Below are 20,506 nucleotides of genomic sequence, written 5' to 3' on the forward strand. Positions count from 1 at the left end.
GGAATATTAGCACCTTAACTTGCATTTTGTTGACCCATAGCAGTGGTTCCCAAACTTTGAACAGTCGCTGAGACACTCGACATTATGCTGAGTAGTACACCCACAACCACAGTCGGCTCACTGTACTGCTTTCATTTTTTTTGTAATTCTGCTGCATGAACAAAAAGAACACACACCACACACACATTGCCATGACAGGACTGCACCTGCCAGTTTGAACTGTAGAAAGCTGTACAAATTAACATGCATGCAATAAAACCTATTCAAGTATTGTGTAAAGTATCTATAATACTGTATTACTATTAGAGAGGGGGGGGGGGAAGTGTGAGCTATAATGATACTGATATAGCCTAATACTTATATCACAATACATAATAATATATACATTTAGCCACTTGCAGCATATACTGTATATGGCTGTATGCAACCCTCACCCATACTGTCCCGTGCACCTGCATGCATCGGGGCACCAAAATAATTATTTAAATTAAACCACTGGTGATCAGCTGGTCCAGTTAGTTGGCTATTTTTCATTTTTTATCATTAATGGATTGTGATCGTTTTGTTCACGCAACATTTGAAAAATGCATTCCATCACAGTGCAACTTGCTCACTTACATTGTAAACTAATACAAATCTATGAAAAATGTCCAGACATGGTGATGATATTTAGTTGTTAAATTATAACGGTGTATAGCAGTGTATGCAATTATTTTTGGTTCTAAGATTGCAGTGCCATCGGCATCAGCTATTCAACAGCAAGACTGTTTGGGAGGTAAATCACAGATTTATTTCACGTAACCCCTAAACTCAGATGTACCTATGGACCTATAGTATCACTTGATGTCAAACCAAGTGTTGAATTTCATTTAAGATTTGACCTTCAGTGCATACACCAAACCTTTGTCAACATTTAATATGATACAGTAGCATTGATTTAACATTTTTGTGTTTGCTTTTCCCTTATTTTACAGTTTTCTACATTATTTCAGACCAGACAATGTACCTCAACTAGACTCAGATTTACTCATTTATATTCACAAGATGTTGCCTTTCTCCCAACTCACATAAAAACCTCCCAGAGAAGAAAGTGTGACCCCTTCAGCGACCGTCATTGTCACACCAGACAGAGTCAGTCACTTAGGAGTGGTACAGTACCCTGTGGGACATGATAAGGCCATTCATCGCCATCAATGCTACTCGGCTCTAACATTGGCGTGCGACAACTGAAGCTATGTTCAGTATAGATTCCGACCCCTTGTGCACTATTGGATGGATGAAGTGAAAATGTCATATTCTTTACTTGAAATTGTATTACTTCCCAGCAAGGAATATAACATCTGACTTAGTTTTAGTATCTGCGAGATGTACTATAGAGGGAGATTGCACTTCATTGTATTTACAAGCAGAGGGCAATGGGTTGCTTTATGCAGCACACAGTCCTTTTTATGCTTATTGTGGTCGCTTTGCATTATTGTGCCCTTTAACAACGTTACTAATTATAACCAATAGGCCCACAGAAGTCAGTAAATATTGTATGATGAATTGGTCAGAGGATTAACTACTTGCCGAAGAGAAACACTAATGCACCTGGAAAGCTATAAATTCTGGTTTAAAGGTCAGATCCAGAGGATCAGGACGGACAAGCCCAGGATAATAGGTATAGGGTATCATTGGACTGTGGGGCGATTCTTGCACTAAGGATACATCCTTGAATATAAAATCCACATACAAAGTCACCTGTTTAACCAATTTCATGGTATCCCTATTTTGAGCATGGCATTTAATTGGATATAGGAAAAAAATGCATTGGACATGCTTGAGTGCTCTCATATCTACCCATAGATTGTTTGAAGGGCTCATATTTAGATTATTTAGCTATATGTAGCAACATTTTGTTTAAAAAAAAAATTTAGAAGGCGTTTTTAGAATCACTCTCAGGTCTAAATAGGTTAACCTCTTATCAATTCATCTTAGGATAAGATGAATGAGGCTGTCTGCAACAATGGCTGAGAACAGCAGCATGAAATTCTAAGTGCAACTTCAGTGTCTGTGAAACGGAAACCTTAATGGGGGAAGTTGAACAAAAGAACTGAGATGCTGTTTGGAGGTCTTAGCAGGCGTCTCAAACAAAAAGAAGAGGGGTTCAAAAGGTCACTGCTGCAGTCAGCACTGTTAAGTTCAGAGCTGCACACATTCAAAGAAATAAAGATGACATGACGGCATGGCCTCCCCGTCCAATCTTTAGCTATCGTTAGTAAGTTGCTTTGTGTGCAGTTTGTGAAGCTGCACAAATCACAATGTGGTTTTCAGTGGCAAAGCAGCACTATACAGGGAAGAATCTGGATGGCCTTGTCCCTGCATTGACAAACTGGCTGCTTGTAGGCATGGCTACTCAGATTAGTATGGTGACATCTCCTTGGGCCAAATAAAAATGCAATATTTACAAATATTTCACCTATAAATACTGTAGTACAATATGCTTTTCTTTTCACTTCACCAGGCATTTCCTTGTTGTTGTGCCGTCTGTTAACAACCTCTCTATTCTGGATATGTCATAATAGGCAAACTTTAGCAAAAATAGTTGATCTATTCTACAAGTTCATGACACATCTGACTGTGGCATCAGCCGGCGTGAGTTTAAGTTAAGAATGTTCGGTTCATTTCTGTTTCTGTTTCCAGACATCACGTAGTGAAGTTAGTTTAGTTTGGTCTTTATTTTAGGGGACAGTCAGACATACATGCAGACATACCCAGTTATATTAGGTGTAAAAAGGGAGGCCAAAAGTGCATTCCATTATGTGCACAGAATAAGTGCCACCACTAGAGGAGACGAGGCGAGTCCAACGCTCTTTCCAGTTAACCAAAAGATGACTGGTGTCCTCAGAAGAGCATCGTCTCTGAAGTCACATTTATGTTTAATTCGACCTGGAAATTTGTGTTTGTCAGGCAGCAGATATGCATCATATTACTTCTAGTTTATTTCTTTGTGTAGAAAGACATTAATTATGCATCATTATGTATACCCCGCTTCATTCGGCCAGTGGTGGCCTTGTACCATGTCATGTGTATCAATATTTAATTATTTACACTTAGGTCACTACCTGGACTATTAATAACATTGGTTGCAGAAATATCATCAAGATACTTGATCCAATTCAGTATATCAGTATGGTTCATGGGGTCCGGGGACCTCCAGGGGTCCTTCAGGGAGTTCCAGGGGGTCCCCAGCTAATTGATAGTTTGGAACCAAAATAATGGACCCTTATGGGTCCATTTGGTTCCATTTGTACACTCAGGTCCTTGAAATTAAACGGGTTGAGAACTACTACTAGAGCCGCAAAAATCTTCTCTTATGGGGGTCCCTGGCATACCTTTTCAAATGGGGGTCCGCAGGCTAATTAATGTCAATTTGGAGATCCTTGACATGAAAAAGTTTTGGAACCACTGTCCTAGTGTGTGTAATGAACTCTGTGGACCAGTCCATCCTAGAGCCAACACATAATGCCCATTGGCATTTTAGATTAAAAAACATATCAAAACATCAATTGTCCTTACCAAAATGATACTAATTTGGATCCCGTGCCTGTTTCTGGTTCTTGTTCTTCTGTGCATCAACGTTCCAGGCCCACGAGCACTTCGAGGAGCCCAAGCTGGAGGCAGTGAGAGAGAACAACGTGGAGCTGGTCCAGGACATCCTCAAGGATCTTACTCCGCTCGCGCACTGCAGCCAGACGGCAGACGAGCTGGCTCGCATCCTGAAGGAGCCCCACTTTCAGGTCTGGAGAACGGGGCTTGGCATGATCACCCATCAGATCAGATCAGGGCTGGCCTGTGAGAGACCGCCTTTCATGCCACAACCTTTCATCCCTTTTTCAAAGTGCCGACTGATCAGCATTGTCTCACTCGGCCAGTGTGAATGTCTCTGAATTTGCTCCCTTTAATGTATTTTAAATTAAATTGTGTGTTCACAATTTACAATTTACAATTTAGGCATTTAGCAGACACTCTTAATCCAGAGCGACTTACATTAAGCAATAACAAAAGCATGGCATACATCACATATATAAAAAGTAGTTATCATGAATCATGTATAAACTAAGAACGTAACAGTGGAGTATCTATGTAAACTATACATACTACTATATTATATAATATTATGTGTACTATAAAGTGCTATGACTACATAAAAAGCTGTATGAAAATGGACCGTCCAAACCAAACACTGTGACCCTCCTCACTGTTGCATCACTGCCATGTGTGTGTTTCCATGTGTATTTTTGCGGCGAGACAAATTCCTGTAGAGCAATATTGTTCTTGGTGAATAAAATATATTCAGAATCTATTCATCATCACCATCCTCAAGACCCCCAGTATCTCTTTTTCTTATTTCCCCTCAGTCTCTGCTGGAGACCCATGATTCGGTGGCGTCTAAGACCTTCGAAACCCCTCCTCCGAGCCCCTGTGCCTTCATGGATGCTGCCTTTAACAACCAACCTGTGCCTCCCGATGCGGTCAGGATGGTGGGCATCCGGAAAGTGTCCGGGGAACACCTGGTAAGACCCACTCAACGAGTGAGAGCTCTTTTTCTCACATGAACTGTGAAAGATGTTGCTGTGTACTTAGTGTACCGCCTTATCTAATCTATAGGATCACAGGAGCCTGGCCTCTGGATGCACTGCACTGTGTACTCTGTAGTACTATTGAGACTGCTTGTTGTGTTGTGGACCTACTGTATGAACTGAGCCGTGTTCAATTCATGTCACTTTGGGGATATTAAAGTGGCTGTAAAGCAGTAATTATATCTAACAACTAGAACTGCACTCTGTCGAGTGCATACTTGCTTGTTGCACACTAGTAGGCCATAAATGCCCTACTAGTGCACAAGCAGAGTACTTTCGACTGCTACAAACCGCTACAAACTGTCAAATCTCAGTTTCTGCCTCTATGTATATGTCATTTGTAAGTTGATTAGCGGTATACTGTGGTTACTTTGCGCCCTATGCACCGTCCCAGCCTTTTCGATGCGTATGCACCGTCCCAGCAATGACTAATGACTAGACATACGTATACATATACATAGAGTATGTAGTTGTAATTTGATTAGCAGTATACTGTGGTTATTTTGTGCCAAAAAGTGACAGCCGTCAACCATTTTTTTGGGTATGCAAGAAAAACAGCAAATCTGTGCCTGGTTTGCTGGGACCAGATTACACAGATGACCATTTTTCTTACGTCATCATTGAGAGCTAGTCATACATATACACACACCACATACTCTGGTATACATACGTATATACATATACATATACTATATAGAGTATGTAGTTGTAATTTGATTAGCAGTATACTGTGGTTACTTTGTGCCAAAAAGTGACAGCCGTCAACAATTTTTTTGGGTATGCAAGAAAAACAGCAAATCTGTGCCTGGTTTGCTGGGACCAGATTGCACAGATGACCATTTTTCTTACGTCATCATTGAGAGCTGGGACCAGAGTACGGGGTGTGTATATGTATGACTAGCTCTCAATGATGACGTAAGAAAAATGGTCATCTGTGTAATCTGGTCCCAGCAAACCAGGCACAGATTTGCTGTTTTTCTTGCATACCCAGAAAAGTGGTTGACGGCTGTCACGTTGAAGAGACCGGGCGAAATTATTACTTGCGCGCTCTGCTTGCGCAAGTAATTATTTATGTCTTCTCTTTTCCATATTTCCACATTACTTTACTGTATATCAAATATGAAACGGTTTTGCTGAAAATGTACTTTTAACACTGGCCCGGTTGCTAGGCAACGCCTTGCATACCCCCAGCACCAGGATACGTGCTCGTGCACACCATAGGGTCCCATTTAAAGTAGGATCTTCTTTGGCTGTTATCCCTGAACAATGTGGCACTGTCCACGGTGGTGATGATCCATCCGTTCGGGTGTGATTTGTGAGCTACTGCTAACATTATCCGCTCCTTACAATGGAAATGAAACTACAGTACCCAAATATGGGGAAATAGCCTTGGCATGGCTTACCTACTCTTTTCTGCCACCTAGTGGCAGACAAATAATTAACAAGAAAGCCACAACTGTCTGTTCTCTCTGTCCTGGACACTGGGATGTGTCTGCTGAATCTGTCTTCGGGATTGGTCCTTTGAATAGATCTGTTGCAGTCATTTGCATGTTTCCCAGGATGCATTCTGGGCCACATGGAATGTGGAGTGGTTTACCTAGTTATTTGAATATGTTAGGAGATTATATTATGTCTTTTACGAGTAGTAATGCACTTATACTGCCACCATTTCAACATGCATAGACCTATAATCCACACATCCATACCAATACCATATCAAACTCCATCAGATGGCTCTTTAACGTCACAATCAGCATCCACCTCGTCATCCAATTAAATCAGCGGAATCAATTAGTTTGATAGATCATTTAGCATGAATAATTTGCCAATATACAGTAGGCTATTGATTTTCTCTGACCAAGCACCCAGTCATTGAAACTGCCCTTTATTGACACAAAAATACTCATTTACAACTTGAATATGCCGTTCCTTCTGACTGCAATGACGTTTCAGCAAAAGTCGCGTTGCCAGATTTGAAGGAACAAGCGAAAACAAGTCACATAAATTGTCTTTGAAAACGTTTCAACAACACCAACCCTTTTAACAACATATTAATCTGAGGGTCCTTCACATAAACCACTGGTCAAGTCAACCACATCTCCCCTGCAAGTGACTTATAGCCCAAGTCGCTTGTAATAGCCAGACATGGCAGCGCGACACAACAGATACTAATTATATTGACTATACAACAGCCAACAAGAATGCACACTACACTCTGAATCAAAGCCCACGTGTTTGTGGCAGCTCCGCCTCATGTTAAAAACAATTATAATGAGGGGGAGGTGTGTGGGTGCGTGTGATAATAATACGTCACACTATCAGTGTTTATTTCATTGGCCCATTTGACTGTCAAGGTTTCAGCCTCCAGAAACCCTAAATACAAAGGGAATACACCATTGCACATAACAACGACTCCAGGGTGTCTAATGAAGTACTGCCACCTCATAGACACATGAAAAACAGGAAAAATACAAAAATTGTGGCACTCCATCTTTAACCATTTGGCTAATTCTAGGCATAACACATAACCCATGAAAGACTCAATATATCAGAAAGATACAAAATATTAGCATAATATTGATGTCTTTTAAGTAAGCTTAAAACGTTGACAATTCCCCTGAAAACGGACCTCAGGACCTTTATGATGTCACCTTTATGATGACATCTCAATGAAAGTTAACCAAATCAATAATGTATTGTTGGGTTGTAAAGGTTTCGCTGCAGGCTACACACATTATCATGATGAAACTGGTTGAAATAAAATCCAATGCTACGTAAGCTAGTTCGTCTCAGTATGAATTGTGGTTTATTTTGTACAGCATTTTGTAGTGTGACTGGTTTTCTGAGTGGAAGAGGTCATGGGAGACAGTCAGTAGTCCAGGCAGTAGTCTGCATAGCTCACAAACTACAATCGGGGTGTCTACAATGTCTGTGCCCTGTACAGTGCATCGTCTGGGAATGCCCATATATGGAACGTTTTCAGGCCGGGTAGGGCGTAAAATGTGTGGCCAGACGGGGCCTCGGGCCAGCCCAGTTAGGGCCCAGGTCGGGCCGAGCCTTAATTCTCGGGCCCATTGAGAACTCTAGTTTTCGCCGGCTGCCGGGGCGTTAGGGAACTAACGATTGGGTCCATTACTGTGGTGTCCACTTGATTGTCACCGTTGTATGTCTCCAGCTTGACTCTGTTTATAAAGACATGACTGGTCCAGGTTACTTTTTGGAAGACTTTTTCGAATGCAGCCTCATCAGCATATCACCCATTGCTCGTCCCCAGAGTCTGCTATTTTGACCTTCAGTACAAGTCTGTATTTAAAGTCTGGAAAGATACACATCTTGTATATGCAGTTGTCCTGTCGAATGTCGACAACCTTTGCCACTACTTTGTAGTAATTCACCCATTCTCTCTGTCCCTGGGGCGCATTCTTCTTCGCCCATGTTTTTCCAGTTGGCCTTGGCTACGATATTGTGTGACCAGGTTTGTGTCAGGGGTTCGACGTTCCATATATGGAGATATAGGGGTTTGATGAGGTCAGATCAACATATGGAATGAATTCTGTACTGGCCATATATGGAGCGTGTCTTGAGTGTAAAGGGTTTGATGAGGTCAGATCAACATATGGAATGTCAGAACAGGTCAGCTGTATATATGGAGATCTAAGGGTTTGATGAGGTTAGATCAACATGGAAGGAATTCTGTACTGGCCATATATGGAGTGTGTTTGATGAGGTCAGATCAACATATGGCCATATATGGAGTGTGTCACGAGGCGTGACTGACTGAGGGGAGATGCAGGTTTTCATAGTAAACTGCGACCTACTGTCGCAATAAATCAATACTCATTGAAACTATACACACTATATGATGCCAGGTCTACAAATGAACCCGGCATCTGTCTACATAACGTCATGCTACATCTAATTATACATTTTAAATTACATTTGGGTTCCACTCCAACCAGATTAATTGACCCATACGGTGACGTGACTGCATGGGTGCAATCTTGGCACTCCCCTCGGTATGGTGCCCTGGTCGACTGCCTGTATCCTCCATTGGAAGATTTGTCTCTGGACACCAGCGACACGCAACAAAGTATACATCAGGCATAAATCATACAAATGCACAGTGTAATACCACGCAATTAATTGCCCTACAGCACTGTTCCAAATACAATTTGCACTAGTCATGTTCAGGCTCCCTATACATACAGTAAGTAAGTAGCCTTGGGAATCAGTGGTTCCCAAGCCATGTGGATTGCAGGTCATTAGCTTGTCTCCTGTTTCTGTAGCGTGAGACGGCTTCATGTACAATCACACCCTCTGGACAAGAGACACTAGTATGTCCAACCCTGAGTGCCTAGCAGGGAGGCATTGGGCACCATTTCTGTAGACTTTGGCATGACTCGCCGAGGATTTTGTCAAGGCTGATTTCCCTGTGTGTGTGCATGTGCAGGGTGTGACATTTCGTGTAGAGAACGGCGAGCTGGTGATCGCCAGGATCCTCCACGGCGGCATGATCGACCAGCAGGGCCTGCTCCACGTCGGTGACATCATCAAGGAGGTGAACGGCAAGGAGGTGGGCAACGACCCCAACCTCCTGCAGGAGATGTTGAAGGACGCCAGTGGCAGCGTCGTGCTGAAGATCTTGCCCAGCTACCAGGAACCTCACACCACCAGACAGGTCAGCTAGCTGCAGCCTTACATGAACCTCACACCACCAGACAGGTCAGCTAGCTGCAGCCTTACATGAACCTCACACCACCAGACAGGTCAGCTAGCTGCAGCCTTACATGAACCTCACAACACCAGACAGGTCAGCTAGCTGCAGCCTTACATGAACCTCCCACCCCAGACAGGTCAGCTAGCTGCAGCCTTACATGAACCTCACACCACCAGACAGGTCAGCTAGCTGCAGCCTCACATGAACCTCCCACCCCAGACAGGTCAGCTAGCTGCAGCCTTACATGAACCTCACACCACCAGACAGGTCAGCTAGCTGCAGCCTTACATGAACCTCACACCACCAGACAGGTCAGCTAGCTGAAGCCTTACATGAACCTCACACCACCAGACAGGTCAGCTAGCTGAAGCCTTACATGAACCTCACACCACCAGACAGGTCAGCTAGCTGAAGCCTTACATGAACCTCACACCACCAGACAGGTCAGCTAGCTGCAGCCTTACATGAACCTCACACCACCAGACAGGTCAGCTAGCTGAAGCCTTACATGAACCTCACACCACCAGACAGGTCAGCTAGCTGAAGCCTTACATGAACCTCACACCACCAGACAGGTCAGCTAGCTGAAGCCTTACATGAACCTCACACCACCAGACAGGTCAGCTAGCTGAAGCCTTACATGAACCTCACACCACCAGACAGGTCAGCTAGCTGCAGCCTTACATGAACCTCACACCACCAGACAGGTCAGCTAGCTGAAGCCTTACATGAACCTCACACCACCAGACAGGTCAGCTAGCTGCAGCCTTACATGAACCTCACACCACCAGACAGGTCAGCTAGCTGCAGCCTTACATGAACCTCACACCACCAGACAGGTCAGCTAGCTGCAGCCTTACATGAACCTCACACCACCAGACAGGTCAGCTAGCTGAAGCCTTACATGAACCTCACACCACCAGACAGGTCAGCTAGCTGCAGCCTTACATGAACCTCCCACCACCAGACAGGTCAGCTAGCTGAAGCCATACATGCACAATAGGAATATTGAACCACTTTAAAACCCATTTAGGCCTGACCTCCACATTTTTTAAAATTCTTCTAAATCCCCCAGTTTTCTGAAATAGATATTTTCACGAAAAATAGCAGACCTAGATCTGCTATTTTTCAATAGCTAAATTATAGCATAATGTTTAAAACACCAAAAGGGGTTCCCGCCCAAAATGGGTTAAGCCCTATATACTTGCTGATCATCACGATTGTCAGCTATTTTCACTACCGGTATTTATTTTTATCTTGAATTTCGTTTGAATTTCTTTGACATTTTGTCATAATTACATGCCCAAATTCGGAATGCCAGATTGAAAGTGGTCAACGGAAGGCCTCATACAATAATGACGTGACACATGTCAGGAGTCAAAATATAGCTCCAAGTTGCAAATGAAAGTAAGAGCACAAATCAGAGTATATTTATTCTCTATTAATCAACCATTAAGGCAGTAATCTGACTGCAACAGATCTAATCAAAGGCCCAATCCCGAAGTCCAGCCGTCATGTGTAAGGTTTCAATAACCGGGTTTTCAATAACTGATAACTCTCCTACTCATGTTACCACAAAGCAGCTTCACAATGGCACTCAGGACTCACAGGCAGTTTCTGTTCTGATGTTCTGTTCTGCTGGACTGGTGTGGAATGAACACAGCTGTTGTGGCAGTCTGACACACACACACACACACACACACACACACACACACACACACACACAGACCTTGTTTTGACTTTTGTAAGTTTTATTTTGTTCTCTTTTTTTTGTTAAGTTTTCTTTATTTTTTTCCTTTTTTCAAGTTTTCATTTTTATTTTATTTTATTTTTTAAGGTTTTCTACTGCATTGGTGCATGTTTTTTGTGTGATACAGCTGCGCCCTCTGGTGGCGGGTGGGTGGGTGGTGTTACAGCGTGACACAGAGACAGACATGTTCTGGTTTACATAGTAGAGGCTCACTGGAGTTCGCAATCACTGGCGTTCGCAACTATATTTGTGAGGACTATATATGTCCCCATAAGTATTAGAATTCAAGAAATAGACATTGTGTAATTTTTCTGGTCCTCAGGTTTGAGCACAGGAGCAGACGCTAGTCCGACATGCGGATGAATGTCGGACTAATGCCCTGTCTGAAAAGCGTCCACCTCCCATAGGGGTTATGCCAGATTTTTACTTAATTCTACTTGGTTGCGTTTAAGGTTAAAAATGTCATTCATAAAATTGCCATCAGAAAAACGTGATGTCCTCACAATTATAGTAATACTGTATGCGTGCATGCGAGAGAGTGTGTCAAGAGTGTGTCCTTCAGTTGTTAACCTTCTTCACCCTGCCAAGAATTACACATCCGCAGCAAATGCAGCTTTTATAGATGGCACAGGCTATTCTGTTATTAATACACTACCTCCATTACAGTTTTGTCACTTGTCCAAATGTTTTTCCACTAATGGAATTTTGGGCTCATACATAATGGATCAGAGTATAAAGGACTTTGTAAGAGTAAGAAACGGCACCGAAACTCTCCCAAAAGGCAACTCTTCCGCCCACGTTGACATCAGAAAGATCGTTTCAGTCTTTCAGTTATATCAAAGATTCCTAGGTTATTCACCATCTAGTACAACAGCATAGAAAAAGATAAAATGAAAGGGGACCGTCTGGCATGTTTTGCTCCTTTTCAGACGATAGTACAAAGTCAAATCATCTGTGGTTGTGCACTCTCTGAGTTACAAATGGAAAACATAATGAACACTGAGAGTTGTACTGTGTGATGCAGGGATTCCCAAACCTTTTCAACTCAAGACCCAAAAGAGTGTCAACAGTATTCTACGATAGAGTGCAGAAGGAGGTCGTTTAGTAGGTCTTTCCCTATTCTTTTTGAGATAACAGGATGGCAAAGATTGGACGGAGAATCCTTAGTGGTGGCACAGGTGAGAAAGCTCTAGATTTGTTTCTGCCTGCACATCAATAATACATTTTTAATGCTGTATTATTGTTTATTTTGTTTTTGTTAGTTTTTTTGTCTGTATGGTAGAGTATGTTAATATAATATACAATTGGGGTGATTGTATTTGTGCTCCCTGCTCTTGAGACATCTAGATCTTGTGTCAGGTTTGACACGTCTTTTGAAACAATAATCTTCTGCTTCTATTTCTCCCCTGAGCAAGCAGGGGAGAGAGAGATATTAGTGGCTAAAATGTCAACACTTGCACATGAGACGTGGGTTCAAATGGCCTTATTGTTATTTCAATATCAAGATAATTTGTCATGTGAGAATAGGCACTGAATAATTTGATTTTACTTACTTATACTTGATTAGATTGGAACAGAATATACTCATATAAACTATTTTAAATATACCAGAATATACTAGAATGTCCTCCAGTCTTGCTAGCTCTTCTCTATACTCCCTTTGGCTGATACGACTGATGAAAAGATGGACAAGCAGCCAGCAGCTGCAGGGATTTTTCTCAGGGCTGCCTTTTATTGAAAGTCTCCAGATCATAGTCTGATAGCATCACAATCCAAATCCTTAAAAAAAAAGGTAAAAAGATTATATTCTTAGCTTTAGCTGTTCAATGTGATACATTGAACCCTCTGGGTTCCTGGGGGTCCCCAGCTAAATTAGTTAATATAGCATAACATGTCGCAATGCGACGCATCGTAAGTATGCAGATCTGCTTTTTTATCTTGAAAAAATATATATATATTTTTTTATATTTTTTAAACATTTTAACAAAACAAATCTTTTATTGGGGTCTTTATTATGGAGGTCCACTGCATTAACACATACCGGTACATTAATTTGGAGTTTGTTGAACCACTGGATGATTTCAGTTGTTCCCAGAAGTGCTCTGGGCATCCAGGCTATATTTCACTGTCCCGTCTGTCTGCTACTGATGCTATATACTTGTCTGGGTCTGTCTGCACATATTTGTTAGTGTGAGTGACAGATCTCTCTCTTGCACGCACACGCACACACACACACACACACACACACACACACACACACACACACACGGCTTACAGGGTTGGGGTTGAAGGCATTTTTGTATCAGTTCAGCATGAGGAAACACTGTCAAGTGCAGGGGGGTGGTTGCCATGGCTACACATGTTGTCTCTGTTTCTCTCATTCACTATCTATTTATATCTATCCATCTGTCTGTTGATCCCTCCATTCTGCGTGTAGCACTACACACTTATGAATATTACTGCTGCAACTATCAATTAATTGTTTTTGCGATTCCATTTTCTATTAATGGAATAATTGAGAGAGGTGCGTATTTGTTTGTTCTTTTGTACACTTATCCATTAATTCACACATGGTCGCACAGCTGTGACGAGCTCTGAAGCTCACAACAAAAATAGACAAACGCATTGGCCATTTTTGACATGTTTGGCATTTCTGAAGATTTTCACCTATAATGACATGACCAATATAGGGATTGATTATTAATTGATTATTTTATTAAATAACTGATCGATTCTTTTTTACTTGCAACAGTGCAAAAAGTGACCTCAGACCATCATCAACACTGAATGCAGGTTGCCTGTGTGGCAGTAGGCCTATTTGAGCTTATCAACTAGAGAAGCTGATCGAAGGAACAAAGTGTGAACAAACAGCTCTTTACCACTCTTGGGGTCCAAAGGCCTGCAGGAATTGAACACCATAATAGACATATGATATACGTAACACAACCCATACAGAAAACCAACAAGGAATCCATCAAATATTGTCAAATCACTCTCAACACAATCAGCGCCGAGATTTGTTTCAAAATATCAGCTCGGGGTGCCGCGCAGATATGGCAGCTTTTACTCCCTTTCCGTTCCGTACAAAAATCGGGAGAAATAATGTTCCTTGCTTACCTCGCTATGAATACGATAAAGTCAGAAATTAAGAGCTTAGTATATCCATCTGGTCAAAACCACGGAGAGCTCCCTAGATTAGGAGATACGAGCCTTTCTTTCTGAGCGGTTTAGTGAATGGCAGTGCGCATGCGCGAACAGCAAGTGCAGAAGGAGAGGCCAACCCCCCAAAAAAAGAAAAACAAATCAGAATATTTTTCTCTCGTTTGATGAAAATGACGTCCTCGCAACCCACCGGTTGGATTAGCTATACGGCTCCTACGGTCTAAATGTGTTAAAGAAGAGAAAGTCTTCTTTAAATAAAGTCGTATACACAGCTTTACAACTTACAAGAAGAATACATTGCCAATTGGCCATAGTAAAACATCAGAAGTATAGAAAAGACCACAGTTTTTGGTGAATACATATAAGTAAGGGGCACAGCTATAAAGAACCTTACTGTACAAAAAGCAAGAGAGAGACAAATCTTCATTAAGGCCCTCTGGATGCAAAGTCTTCATATAAAAAAACCTCCTCTACGCGTTCTAGTTATGTGTTCAGTGAAACACAAAAGAAGTGTTGAGACAGGGCTAATGATAGATAGCAATGTTGGTTTATCTTTATCATTGCTGTCGGGTGGAAACATTCCATGTACAAAACTGTTATTTTAAAAACATTTTAAAATAGTGTAAATATCCGATCAACAAGCTACAACGCTTGTGAGCTTGTAAATCTGCTTTTGTGTGAGATTCTTGTATGATGAAGTAGGGCATTCATTTATCAAAAAAATATAAAATGTTAAAATATAGAGACAAGGTTTCTGCCTGACAGAAACAATATGTAAAAAATAAATAAAAAATAGATTGAATCCATGTATTTATTGAGCATAAACATGTTGAGTGTAAATATTTATAAGCATAATATTTGGCGTCACGGCTGTCTCATTTCATTCCCTGTAGGCATGCATCATAATAAATGATTTGCCAACTAGATTTGACAGAGAATGGAATGAAATAGACCCCCGTAAGGTAATCCTATAAACGGAGCCCACAGGTGGATGCTGGGGTGGTGTTGGTGGTGGTGGGGACTGGGGAGCACAAAAACACTTAGCAGAGCAGTAAGATGGCAGAGCAGCAGCAAGAAGAATGGGCTGTGAGCAGGGAGGTTAAAATTGCCTGTCCCAATCAGATGGAGTGAGCATGTGAGTGATCAGCTGATCAGAAATTGGCGCTCCATTGAGTTGACCTGAACTAGCCCCACAGGCTTCACATTTCCTGGCTTTATGAGCTGCAAATTATTTGAGAAGCACTGCTCTAGTGCCTTTATGCCAAAATGTGCACTTTAACATAACATATCTCACAAGCTAATGGGCAGATTGTCAAAACTTGCTGAACTCATTCATGCTCCGCAGAGGATGAACCAACCCTATTGTTTTTTCGTGACCCCATTCGTCGGGTGTATCCTTAAATCACAATATCCTCTTGGACACAAGCTCTCAGAATTTTGTGCCATCAATCATTTTATAACAGCATTGGGTCACTTGTGTCAAACTCTAGATATAATTATTTTAATGAAACTTGAGTTATAGCTCTGTATAACCTTTTTTTTCCGTGTCATTTTCCTATGCTTAATCCGTCTCCTCCAGGCATTCGTGAAGTGTCACTTTGACTACGACCCGTCCCATGATAACCTGATTCCCTGTAAAGAGGCGGGGCTGAGCTTCAGCAGTGGAGACATTCTGCAGATCTTCAACCAGGAGGACCTCAACTGGTGGCAAGTCAGTACAGCCAGCGGCGCTCCCTCTTACACTTTCAATTCAAACAGGAACTATCCGTTCTTTTCTTAGCCATTATTCTGTAGATTCAGATGATTTATTTTAATCTCCGTCATCAGCCGTTATCAACACAATTCAATGCAGCCAGTATGGACATTTCCAAATACTGACGTAGTTGGTGGTCGCGTTGACCGACTATTACTAACCGTAACGGCTAAATCTAACCCAAACTCTAACCCTAACCAATTCTCTTAACCTCATATCAGTCTTATGTAAATCAGTTTCACAATGTTTTCGCATTGGCGGCAGTAATTTCAGTTTCCGTTTCCTAGCCGCCTACTCACGGCTAGGAAATGTCCATACTGGCTGTATTGCATGGTCTTGATGAAAACATACTGGTTATTATCAGGTGATAACATTCGAGGCGGGTGGTAGATTCTATTCCATTCATCACAACACCAAACCAAGTAAACATTGATGCCCACTTCACATCATACTAACGATGATACTCTACTCCTTGTGTGTCCACCATAGGCCTGTCACCTAGAGGGAGGCAGTGCGGGCCTCATTCCTAGCCAGCTCCTGGAGGAGAAGAGGAAAGCCTTCGTTAAGAAGGATCTGGAGCTCGTTACCACAGGTGGAGTCATGATGAGTACCAGCAGTTACACACAGCATGCAGAGACACGTATTATGCCAGTTTTACACAGTCAATAGTGTTGGATATTAAAAAAGAACAGATATGCAAGCTCACAGCGCGTCACTTTGTGCCACGCTTGCGAGCTTATGCATCTGTGTGAAAGTGTGAGAACTAGTGATATAGAAGGCATTTGTAGAATCTTAATGGGTTAACACAGTCAAAAGGCATTTGTAGAATCTTAATGGGTTAACACAGTCAAAACCTTGCCAAGTGACTGCACTACAGTTCCCAACTCTGCACTTCACACACACCAGCGACAACAAAGGCAACAGCTGTTCCTTTTCACATATGCATATGAGTATGTTGTAGATGGCAGGGTCATTCACTCATTTCTCATTTAACCCCCCACCCACCCACCCACCCACCCCCCTTTGGTCTTTTAACTCCATCAGGGAGAGCTGGAGAACTGGTAATGAGCATTGGTGCAAAGTAAAAAGTACGTTTACTCAATTACTGTACTTAACACAAAGTTCGCCATTGCCATTCATCTACGATTCTACGTTAATTAAAGGCAATTAATCAATGTTACGCTTAACGCCATTGCCGTAGCTCTACGGCAATTGGGCTTTTATAGTGCTTTTGATTGATCAAGTCATAATGCTACTCGCATTAGCGTCGGGTTGCTAGCTGGTGCTGTCAATAACACAGGATTGCGCGATCATTATCATCGTGCCCTTAAACACCCATTCTGTCTGTTTCTTTCAATCGCCGGTATCTCCTATTCCTTGTCCCAGATTTTGGTCAAAACAAGGTTTATTCCACGGCCCAGAGCAGACTCTGCGTTCCATTAGACCGGACGGTAAACAAGGAAGGTTTTAATACATTTTAACACTTGTGAAATGGGACATTCTACATAATGAGTACTTTTACTTTTGGGACTTAAATATATTTTATAAACTTTTTCTTAACTATTTTTTACATTGTGGTACTGATACTTTTACTTAAGTAAAATGTAAGTACTTCATCCACCCCCTCTGGTCTGTTACTCCATCAGTGAGCACTGGAGAACTGGTAATGAGCATTGCTGTGACTCAGACGGGACTGATCCAATCTGCTGGTTGTTAAGCCGCCGGCTCTTGTATTCAAAACCTCTGTCCTAGAGAAAAGATATGGGGGGGGGGGGGGGGGGGGGGGCTGCTGATTGAGTAGCTGTGATATGGTCTCCAAGGACAAAACCGTATCAGAAAAATCAGCTCGGCTCGTGATGAGATGCCGCAGGAATAAAAAGGCTTAATTGCAACAATTAGCTGAGTACCACCATTTGCACGATTTTAGATTCCATAATTATACACAATGTTGGCATATACTGTAGCATGCAGGTAGAACTGGAGAGGTAATGCGTTATTTAATTTTTAATGTCTGGTCAAAGTCAACATGTTGAAGTTAACATATTCAAACAGGCTTATTTAAGCAATTCAAAAAAATATACGGGTGCTACAAGATATTGTTTTCAGAATCATAGCCTAATTGAAATAAAACTCCTGGTTGCACAACATTATCAGCACAGAAGCTACTGAACAGATTGGATTCAGAGTGTGCCAAGGTTAAATGCCAAGAAAACATCCTATCGAAACATCCACTTCTGACAACCACAGGAGGCACTGCTCTGAAGGAAGTCAAGGACTTTAAGTACCTGCTCATAGGTCAACTCAACAAGATCTTAATGTGAGGAAGGCACAGTGTATGGAACTTCAACCTCCCAGAAAAATCAGCTTCTTCTATTCTATAGGTCTATAGGTATAGTCTGTTCTCCTATATGGCAGTGAAGCCGCTGTTGCCACACTTACCAGAGAGCCGTGGACGTTTTCTCTGTCGGCCAGCTCTGTCTAAAAACCCGGAAAAGAAGCTGGCCGACAGTGAAAACGTCCGCGACTGTCGGCTCGGGTGTGGAAACCCTATATGCTGGACTCTGAAACCAATCCTGCAGAAGTGTGCTATACCAAAATGTTGTATGCCGTAAAATAGCAGCCAGAAGAATGAGACTAGCAGCCAGTACTCAAGAAAGATGCAGGAGCTCAGAGTACCAACGAGCTGGCCAGCATGGAGAACTGGGATAACTGGCATCATTTTGGCATTTTATACTTAAACTATTCAAAAATCCCATCTACAGGCTGACATTGTGATGTGTTGTGAGCTTGTAGATCTGCTGTTTTTGATTATTAAAAAAAATGTAAAATCAATAAAAAAAAAACAATAAAGATATTGAACAAATTAAAAACAATGTGGGATGCCAAGGTGAAAGTCCCCCCCCCCCCCCCCCCCCGTGGAGTCCGTGGAGTCCCCATAACACAAGCTTCACACTGCACCTCGCAGTAGTGGGGCAAGAACAGGTGGTGAGTCATCTCGGTCCGTGTGCCCTTGGCTTCTGGTGAGGGGAGAAGATGACGGGCCCAAACAACAATACTGCCCTTGGGGTGGTGCTCCAAGGACACATCTGTCCACTTGCACACCCCACTCAGAATATATCAGCTGAGATTGTGGTGGGAATAATACAGTACATTTAGAGGGGACACGTTAAGTCTGGATTTTGCGGTTTAGAAATGATTTACCTGGGCATTTGTCATGCAATGGACAGCTAAGGAACAGGTACTGTATATTTCAATCACGGAATCGCGCCATGACGTGCGGTATCATTCCAACAGATGCCTGTGTTAAACTCGGACACTTAAGACATTTCTCTTCCATGTTTATCGTTTTCCTTTGTATCAGGCGGTCTTCTCTGGAGACCAGCCTCCTGTCATTGTAGTAGACAGCCAGACAATGACAGCCAGTCCCAGGTGTTCTGTGGCAAACAGATGGAGTTGAAGGAATCGGTTCATTGGGTCACAGTGCCATCTAGTGCTCAAGGCTGTGTACTGCTCCTTACCGATGTTTGATTTAGAACGAGCCTGCATAGCTCCAGAAGGCAACAGACCTTGCTGGTGCAGTATATCACTTTAACGGTGGAACTTTGTTGAAGTGGCTGGCAAAGACAAGTGTGCCACTCCAACGTTTTATTTTCTCATGCTCCGCTGCCTCTCATAGGTCCATTGTGCGCTGGGATGGGCGGCAAGAAGAAAAAGAAGATGATGTATCTGACGACAAAAAATGCAGGTACAGTGCTTTATACCTACAGCACGCTCCCTGATTATACCTACAGCACGCTCCCTGATCCCCTCAGTGGTTTTTGAGAATGCAATGTTTCTGTGTATGCCTTCACAGACTGACACAGGGCTCGCTCACACACATACGCACACTCACACATGCGTGTGCGCACGCACGCATGCACTCAGTTCAGCATGTCATATACAAGCGGGTGGTTGCCATGGCTGCACATTGTCTCTATTTAGCTTTCTGTATATCGTCTGTCTGGCGGAAACCATGTATTTCCAAAACCGTTACCTTTCAGGAAATGGGAAAAAATGATGTGTGTTCCAGTGGATCCAATGTAACAAATCTATAAACTGTCACGGACAGGCAGGTGTTGGACCCAAGCGCTGTTCTTTCTACTTACTCCCTCTACTCTTTTTCTATTCTCTCTCTCTCTCTCTCTCTCTCTCTCTCTTCTGTGATGTTACAATAAAGCTGATTCACTCATTCTTTCTATTCCATTGTTCACGAGACAAAAACATTTTCAATATTTAATTAAACTGGAAATGTTTAACATTGTAACTAGGGTTGTCCCGATTGGATCGGGTGATCGGAAATTCGGGAGCCAAAAAACCGTGATTGGGACATTCCTAGTATCAATATTTTAACCATATCATATTAGACTGGATATTGTCTGTGATTTGGGATATTGTACTATTGTGATATGGCATAAACGTGTTCTATAAAATATAAATATCGGGTCGGGAAAAATCGGTATCGG

General features: G+C 42.3%; 2 protein-coding genes across 2 annotated transcripts in view; one reads left to right on the plus strand and one right to left on the minus strand.

The window, feature by feature from the left end:
* Positions 1-20,506, plus strand: part of mpp2b (MAGUK p55 scaffold protein 2b) — a 68,150-nt gene that overhangs the window by 43,275 nt on the left and 4,369 nt on the right. The window contains exons 4-9 of the mRNA XM_080789006.1: positions 3,627-3,779; positions 4,401-4,556; positions 9,073-9,300; positions 15,831-15,962; positions 16,494-16,596; positions 19,681-19,749. Coding sequence (XP_080645132.1) covers positions 3,627-3,779; positions 4,401-4,556; positions 9,073-9,300; positions 15,831-15,962; positions 16,494-16,596; positions 19,681-19,749 — 841 coding nt within the window. The remainder of the gene's footprint in view (positions 1-3,626; positions 3,780-4,400; positions 4,557-9,072; positions 9,301-15,830; positions 15,963-16,493; positions 16,597-19,680; positions 19,750-20,506) is intronic.
* abi3b (ABI family, member 3b) overlaps positions 1-20,506 on the minus strand; it is a 50,282-nt gene that overhangs the window by 14,962 nt on the left and 14,814 nt on the right. The window lies entirely within an intron of this gene.

This window comes from Protomyctophum bolini, assembly GCF_963924005.1.
Source record: "Protomyctophum bolini genome assembly, chromosome: 18".
NCBI lineage: Eukaryota > Metazoa > Chordata > Actinopteri > Myctophiformes > Myctophidae > Protomyctophum > Protomyctophum bolini.